The sequence below is a fragment of the Stylophora pistillata genome, chromosome 3, assembly GCF_964205215.1.
Source record: "Stylophora pistillata chromosome 3, jaStyPist1.2, whole genome shotgun sequence".
In the NCBI taxonomy this organism is placed as follows: Eukaryota; Metazoa; Cnidaria; class Anthozoa; order Scleractinia; family Pocilloporidae; genus Stylophora; species Stylophora pistillata.
Window position 1 is genome coordinate 12,916,977 of NC_142521.1, and position 8,741 is coordinate 12,925,717.

The window sequence follows — 8,741 nt, forward strand, 5'->3', positions numbered from 1 at the left end:
AATCGAAACTTGCAAATGCGAAGCAAAATGAAAGTACACAAAGCTCAAATAAATCGAAATGTCGAACACTTATAAACAATCTGAGGGTTCCTTCTCAAAATAACTGAAAAATGTTCGTCGAAATCGATAGGATGAAAACGATTCACATTCACAATCTTCAGAACAAAATTCATCATACACATGGCCGAGCAAGATCACCCGCGCGGCCTGGTGACAACTAGAGTTGCGTCATGTTAAAATCATGAAATGTGCGTTTGGAACCTACATTCCGGCCCCAGTAGATACACGCAGTTGCCGGTAGCGTTGTGTTTACTAACTAAACCTAAATGGTTCCAACCGTAGTCCTGAACTAATCTTGATTCAAGTTACTGAGCTTTCTCCTGGTCGGCTTCTAGCAGCACACGCTTGTCGATGGGTCGCATCAGGATTCCACCCTTGGTTTTCACCTTGACTCTTCTGACACATCCGTTACTGTTGGGGAAGGTTTCAATGATCCGGGCTAAAGGCCATGCATTTCGTGAACAAGTGTCGTCTACTAGGAGGACTATATCACCAATGCTCAAATTTCTCCGCTCCTGATGCCACTTCGATCTTGTTTGGAGAAGTGGAAGGTATTCTTTCGACCAACGTTTCCAAAATTGGTCGGCTAAATATTGGACTTGACGCCATCTTCTTTTTGAATATAGATTTTCTTTCCGGAAAACTCCAGGTGTGAGGGGGACTTCTGATCTAAGCAGAAGTAGGTGGTTGAGAGTCAAGGCTTCCAGATCCTCTGGTTCCTCTGAAACCTGTGTGATAGGTTTTTCACAATGATTGAGAATTGCGTTGAGGACCTTCCGTACAGTTCTAATACACCTTTCCCAGGTTCCTCCGTGATGAGATCCTGTGGGGGTCTTAAATACCCACTGAACCTCATGCTGAAGAAGATAGGCATCAATTTTCTGATGGTTCCACTCCCAAATTGCGTTGCTGGTCTCCTTGCTGCCCTTCACAAAGTTTCCACCATTGTCGCTTCTGATCTGTTCAGGTTTCTCTCTTCGACCTATGAAACGGCGTAAGGCCTATACAAATGAGTCGGTGTCAAGCGAGTGAGTCACTTCGATGTGTACTACCCTTATGGTCATACAAGTGAAGATACAACCATATCTCTTTACCTCGGACCGTCCTCTTTTCGCAATGAATAGTCCAAAGAAATCAATACCCACGAAAGTGAATGGCGGCTTGTTTGCGGTGACACGGTCTTCGGGTAAATGAGCCATCTTCTGTTCAGCAACGGGAGCTTGTCTGCGGCGACAGCTGAAACATCTTGATAGTAGTCTTCGGACTGCTGAATTGGCTCTGATAACCCAGAATCTTTGTCGCAACAAGGACAAAACGTGCTCTCTACCTGAGTGTACTGAGGCCAAATGATAGTACTGAATAATTAGGTTGGATACATGATTGTCTTTGGGTAAAATGACTTGATGCTTGGCACTTTCTGGGATCAAAGCAGATCTGAGTCGACCACTGACTAACAAGAGCCCATCAACTAGTCTAGGATCCAACTTGTAGATAGCACTGGACTTCTTGATCAGCTTCGTCCGTGACTGAGGCTGAATGCAGATCATCTCGTTGTTTGTCTCCTTGCTCTTCAAGATCTCCATTTCTTCTGGGAAGCTCTTTCTTTGGACATACTTGAGGATGTCCCTTTCGGCAACTTGCATTTCTTTAACCAAAATAGGTGTTGCTATTTTTGTCTTCTTTTGGTCTTGAGGATTCTTAAGACAATCACCACAATTTCGAAGGTTTTCTTTGTACCGCAAGACCCAAGCAGTAAACTTCTTTAATTTGTGCCATGAGGAGAATAGCTTTATCATTTCCTCTACCAGTTCTGGGCCTTCCTTTCGTGATGCTCCACCTGCTTTTGCTTCCTTTTTGACTTCTGGGTCCTCGTCTGATATACCTTCCAGAGTTGCTATGCATTTTGGCCAATGGTCTTCTGTTTTCATCAAGAACTCCGGCCCCAGTAGCCACCTCGAGCTTCCAAGGAGTGTATCTGCTGTCAATCTTCTCGACACGTCATCAGCGGGATTATGTTTGGACTTGATATATCTCCACTGACATGGGTTCGAACCGTCGCGAAGTAGAGCTACCCTGTTGGCCACGAATGTATGGAATCTTTTGTCTTCACTCATTATATACTTCAGTACAGAGGTGCTGTCAGTCCAAAACACCGAGTCGTCAATGGGGAGCTCCAGTTCCTTTCTCATCATCTTGTCCAATCTAATGGCTATTGAGGCGGCTGATATTTCTAGTCTAGGGTTGGTGATTTGTTTGAGTGGCAGGACTCGGGAATTGCTTGTCGTCAGGGTGCAGCTGATGTTACCATAAGAATCGGTCAAGCGCAGGTAGGTCACAGCTCCGCCGCCACTGGTTGAAGCATTTGCAAAATGGTGCAATTGGCTGGTCATGATATCATTGAAATTCTTCGGCTTGATGCATCGGTTAACAGAGGAACCTACAGTTTAGGTAAATCGGCAAGCCAGACATGCCAGCGGTCTTCGTCATCTCCAGGTATGGTGTCATCCCATCCTAGCTTTCTTCGGCATAGGTCTTGCAGAAGGATCTTAGCAGTCAGCACAAATGGTGCAGCCAAACCCAATGGGTCCTATATAGAACTAACAACAGCCAATATCCCGCGTCTAGTCGGGTCCCTCGGTTTCACGTTGATGTTGAACTCAAATCTGTCTTTCTGGATGTTCCACTGGATCCCCAGTGCACGTTCGCTTGGTAAGTGATCAAAGTCGAGCAGCTTAACTGATTTGGCTCTCTCACCTTGTGGAATGGACTCTACAACCTTTTTTCAATATGACACCCACTTTGTCGGTCGGAATCCACCATTCTGCAGAAGTTTACTAAGCTGGTAAGCTAGAGTGATAGCAGTGTCCTCGGTCTTGACTGACTTTAAACAGTCATCCACGTAAAAATTACGTTTGACGGTTTCAATAACATCACAGCTAAACTTCTCTTCATTATCTTCGGCTACCTCTCGTAATCTAAAATTTGCGCAGCTGGGTTAGGATGTTGCACCGAATAGATGAACTTGCGTTCAATAATCCTTCGGGGCCCGATTAAGGTCGCCTTCTGGCCACCAGAGAAATCTTAAGGCGTCACAATGCTCAGGGGTTACTCGCACCTGGTGGAACATAGATTCAATATCTGCCATCATTGCAATGTGTTCCTGTCGAAATCGAATTAATACTCCCACCAATGAATTCGTCAAGTCGGATCCCTGCAATAACTTGTCATTTAGTAATGTGCCACGGTATTTGGCTGAACAGTCGAACACGACTCTTGTTTTGTCAGGTTTTAGGGGGTGGTGCACTGGATGGTGGGGTAAGTACCACACAAACCCATCTTGACGATTACGTTCGTCTTCCGGTACTTTCTGGGCATACCCTTTAATAAGCTTGTCGTTGATAACAGTTTAATATCTTCCATGCAGCTCTGAATTTCTCTGTAATCTCCTTTTCAGGAGTCCCAGTCTGTGAAGTGCTATAGGTCTGCTGTCCGGTAAACATGGTTGATCATCTCTCCATGGCAACGATCATTACGTAATGATTGTCCTTCAACTTGACGGATTTCTTCATAATAGAAATTGCTCTTTGATCATCTTGGGATGGCCCTAGTTCACTATCTGCAATACATTCACTGAACTCTCTATTGCAAAAGTTCTTGAACTACTCGTTCAGCTCATGGTCTGTTATGATAAGATTTGCTGTGCATTTCCTTTCCTTGTGGCCGGAGCCAAGTGGACCATTAATGGCCCAGTCAAATCGGGTTTCGGTTGCATACGGTCCACCTCCTTCGCTCTGTCTTATCTCCTTTGGTTCTAATGCTTTGATGTTGTCATTTCCCATTAGCAGACCGACTGGAACATCTAATTCAGACACTCGAATTCCATGTAGGTGGGGCCACCTGTCAACATCATCTTGCTTTGGGACATCTTCAGCTGACACTGGTAAGGATTTAACTGAGAACACTGTGGGCAGTTCAACAAGGTTTTCTTCTTCAAGGTCAAACAACTCAAGGCTTATTAAGCTGCTCTTTGTAATACTGTTTTCCTTTTAATGGTCGTTAAAGAGAATTCTGTTTTCTTGCCATTAAGGCCCAGTTGTTTTAGGAGTGCTTCGGTACAGAACGTCGAATTAGATCCTCCCTCTAGAAAGGCATGAGTTACTACAACATTGTAACCACCTTCGGCTTTCACTTTCACTTGCACAACGGCTAATCCAATCCTTAATCTGTTGACCCCAAAGGAACTACACTGTGTCTTCTCAACCTCAACAAACCCATTGTTTATACTAGCCGTCTCACATTTATTGGTATCTTCTGACTGCCTTTCGTTGTTAGGGGGAGGTGGAGGGTGTAAAATCATGGCATGTTTCCCTCCACAGTCGGTGCATGCAGCAGGTTTTCTACAATCTCGTGCTCGATGATGAGGAATCAGACAATTGAAGCCAAGTCCCTTTTTCTTTGCAAACTCTTCTCGCTCGCTGCAAGACTTTCGTTGGAACATCTTGCATTCTTGTAACACGTGGCTGCTGTGGCAAAAGATACACTTGACTGGTCTAGAGTATCCTGATTCTTTCTTCTCTTCTTGCTTATCCTTTTTAGCATTGGCTTTGTCGGTTCGAGTACCGAAGCGAGAACCTTTAGGCCTAACAGGAGGTTTCCTCTTGTGGGATTCTTTATCTTTCAGGTTGCCTGATATGTCTCCAAACACTGGATGTGTTGCTGCACGAGCTTCTCATTCGTCAAAGCTGGCAATATCATCAAGTGTTACTTGTCTGTTTTCCTTTTCACTGATGTTGTCAGCCGTGAAGCGCCATCTTTCTCGGGCATCGTATGGCAGACGATTTACAATTCCTTTCAAGCTATCTGGGTTATCTATCTTGCTATGATATTCAGTTCCTTGAAATGTGTTCCTGCAGCTGGTCAAAAGTACTGAAAACTTCTGTAAGGCTTCTCCATCTTCAGATTTAATTTGTGGTCCTTTTACAACCTTGTCAACATATGCAGAGGCGATCTTGTAGGGTTGGCCATACCTGCTCTTGAGGAGCCTCCTTGCTTCCTGGTAACCTTTATCTGAATCCATCAGTGAACAGCTCTGCATCAAGTCTTGAACAGCTCCCGAAGTGTACTGGACTAACTAATACAACCGTGCACTGTGGCTATCGGTCCGTGCGTCTATCAATGTCTCAAATGCTTTCACAAACTTGTTGTACTCAATTGTATTTCCACTGAACACGGGTACTTCAGGTTTGGGCAGTGTTAAAGTCAAGGCACTCCTTTGTTGCTGTGCTACCACTTCTTCGATACACTTCATTTTTCTTTTTTGAATAGGCATCATCTTAGCAAAGTCATCTTCCTTTGTAGAAGACTCGTCCTTTTCAGTCTCCCTCTTCAACATAGTCAACACAGGGAGCGTAACTAGTGGTCGCGCCTCATTTGGCCATTCAGGTGCCAGTGGATCAAGAGGAGATTCTTCAATCTTAATCTTCGACTTAGTATTACGATCAACTTCTTCAATCTGTTCTTCAATTTCATCAATGTGAGACAATTCACCACACTCGTTTGCCTCTGCTTTAGCATAAACTTCGTCCCTTGCAGCTGACTGGGTTAGTTCCATCTTCATTTTCAACATCTCTTCTTGTTGCTTCAAGTGAAATTCTTCTTCCTCCTTTATTTTCTGTAACTGAAGCTTTCTCTCTGCTAATTCCTGTTTTTCCTTTAACAACTTCAATTTTGCTTCAAAGGCTTTACGGTTTGCTGTTTCCTCAATAAGCCTCCTTCTTACTGAACTAGATGTGCTGCTGGTATGGGACACCTTCGACACTTTACTTGACTTCGAAACGCGGGAAACTCTTACTTGGGTGATTGAATCCAGAGGTGTTACTTCATCTTGCAGTTTAGCACTTTCTATGGCGTAGATCCACGTGGAGATCTTCTCTTTATTTCACAAATCGCTTCGTTTTCCTTCTCATAATACTTTAAAGATTCATCAATTTTATCATCATCGTTACTGAGTTGTCCATCAATGTCCAAATCTTTCTCATACTTTGAAAAGGATTCGTCGGTTTTCTTGCCGGATAAGCTCATGCTTTCCAGTTTCTTGAAATCCCAATTGTTTAAACTAATGTAGCCGCTCAATCGATCGGTTAATTTTAGAGTCTTTTAATCCAGGTTCATCAAATAAACGGCATACAAATATGTTTCTGAAAGTAGAATTACACGATTGAAACTTGCAAACGCGAAGCAAAATAAAGCAAAATGAAAGTATACAAAGCTCAAATAAATCGAAATGTTGAACCCTTACAAACAATCTGAGGGTTCCTTCTCAACTGAAAAATGTTCGTCGAAATCGATAGGATGAAAACGATTCACATTCACAATCTTCAGAACAAAATTCATCATACACATGGCCGAACAAGATCACTCGCTCGGCCTGGTAACAACTAGAGATGGGTCATGTTAAAAATCATGAATGTCCGAGTCATATTAAAATCATGAATGTCCGTTTGGAACCTACACTTAGAGATTTAGTCCATACACTTTTTGAACTTCGATCTGCTTCAAACCCCTCTCCGATTATGCTTCCTTTATATCACATCCAGCCTACAGGCCTGGTTGTTGAAGTCCTTTAAAACATTTAAAATAAATTCTCCTTAGAAACCAAAATTGGGGTGTGTACCAGTATTTTAACATGCCACTTTTTTTTTTTTACTTGGGTAAATATGGTATACAATATATTTGTTTTAGCTTCCCTGGGCAGACTGAAATGTACTGTATGCATGAAACAGAACATGAAAATCATCAAATTTTAACATGTAACTGGAGTCTTTACTGTATTCTCAGAACCTAACAGTGAGCCTGCTGCCATATCTTTGTATCCATCTACACCTGTTTCACTGTTCACTAATTCCATGTCACATGAGTGGCTAAGTGGGTCAATATTCTCCAGCGCAAATGACTTAATTGCATCACCATTATGTAACACCACTGGCTCAATAACAACATAACTGTCACTGTCAATGGTTGAGGGCCCTGGGCATCATATCCATACATTGCCAAGTCACTGACATCTTCATCTAACTGACCATGTGATAAGGGATTATCAGGGTGCATCATTCCATTTGTCCACATTTGATTTGGTGTCCAGTTACTTTTTGTAGGAACACTGTGACTATTGAATGCCTCCTTGAAGTCACCCAAGGCATTGTTGATCCTTGGAATAAAGATTAAGTGCAAGGTGAAAGGATGTCTGGTATCTGTTACATCAAGAACACCAGAATACTCCATTGCATAAAAAATGTAATAGTAAAGATGGCACACGCAACGAAAAACATCTCGCCACAGCCTCTCTGTTCGTTGGTTGTGAGTGGAGGGACCTTCAATAAAACCCCCCCTACCATGCCCTCCTGCCTGCAGCTTTGCATCACACACTAGAGCATTCTCCACACCTTTGTCAATGCGAATCCTAGAGGGCCAGAGGTTCCCATCCCTATGTACTGCAGCCAGAAAGAGTTCAAGAACCGTTTCAGCCAAGTTGTTTGAGTTACATCGTAGAAAAGCAATTCGTCTCGAGAATCCATCAATACATCCATGTGTGACAATTTTCCATCTTATCAAAGACTGGTGGCCATCTAAATGCCACTGACAGTGAATTTGGCCTTGGAACATGGTACGTTCGACGAGAAACCACGACCCCCCACCTTAATGCAGTGTTTTGGCGGTCAACTCTCGCAATACTCTCTCTTATTCGCCTTCTCTGACTCCTTAATCGAAGAGACCTCAGGTGACCTCCAACATAGTTTTGCCCAGTGGCAGTACCGCGAATTGCTATGTAGGTGCTTATTATTTTATCTAGCTCTTCGTCCGGTAAATAGTTAAAGCCTCTGATATCACCCAAACCATGCTGTACCACTCTTCTTGCAACAGTCCATCTTGACACACCCAGTAATTCGGCGATTTTTGTCCAGCTGAATCCCATTGCCCTTAGTTCTTCCAGCATTTCTACGGGAATTTCAAAACACGGTCGTCCGGGTTTCTCGTTCCATTTCTTTTTTAGTGTTGTAGATGATGTAGCAAGGGTTGTTGGAGTTACTACACTGATAGTAATGTGATTCCGTAGCAATGCCAGTGCACTTGTGAAAGTGCCTGCAAGTGAATCCAAGGCCGTTATGTCCGATGGTTGGACGTCACTTGTCTCTTGCAATGCTCGAATCAAAGAAACAGTTTGATCTACTTGTTCAAAATGCATTTCTGCGTCTACTTGAGTTTCATTATCAACGTTTAGTAAAACGTTTTCAGCGTTTTGAAGAACAGACTCCAAAAACTTGGGAAGGTCAGTTTCTATGTCAAAAGCACCAACGTCCACCATTTTCAAGTTGTGGTTTTTATTCCAAGTCCCCTACAAGTCAGGTTTGGCCGCACTCGCCCCAGGAAGATTGAATGAATTTCTCGAGGATTGCATTGAAAATGTTTTTGAGTGGACTGAATAACTATATTTCCGTGATTCGATTGAATAAATATTTCCGTGATTGGACTAAATAATTTTCACTTTGTTTAAATTGAACTGAGAAACATAGGTTTGAATTGAATGCTTTTTCTGATTGTTTGAATATATTTGTAAAATTGAATTAAATTGTATCACGCCAAAATGATTGGATTGAATAAATGTTTGACTTGCATTGATTGAA

At 42.8% G+C, this 8,741-nt stretch overlaps 1 protein-coding gene and 1 pseudogene across 1 annotated transcript; both read right to left on the reverse strand.

Annotated features, from left to right (window-relative positions):
• Positions 1-365: 365 nt before the first annotated feature.
• On the reverse strand, positions 366-2,450 carry LOC111340279 (uncharacterized). Its single transcript, XM_088752792.1, has 2 exons — positions 1,155-2,450; positions 366-1,061 (listed from the first exon to the last, which is right to left on the reverse strand). Exons 1-2 carry the CDS (start codon positions 2,448-2,450, stop codon positions 366-368), a joined length of 1,992 nt encoding a protein of 663 aa, XP_088608918.1.
• A 4,507-nt stretch (positions 2,451-6,957) lies between these two features.
• Positions 6,958-8,422, reverse strand: LOC148734578 (uncharacterized; annotated as a pseudogene).
• Positions 8,423-8,741: the final 319 nt, after the last annotated feature.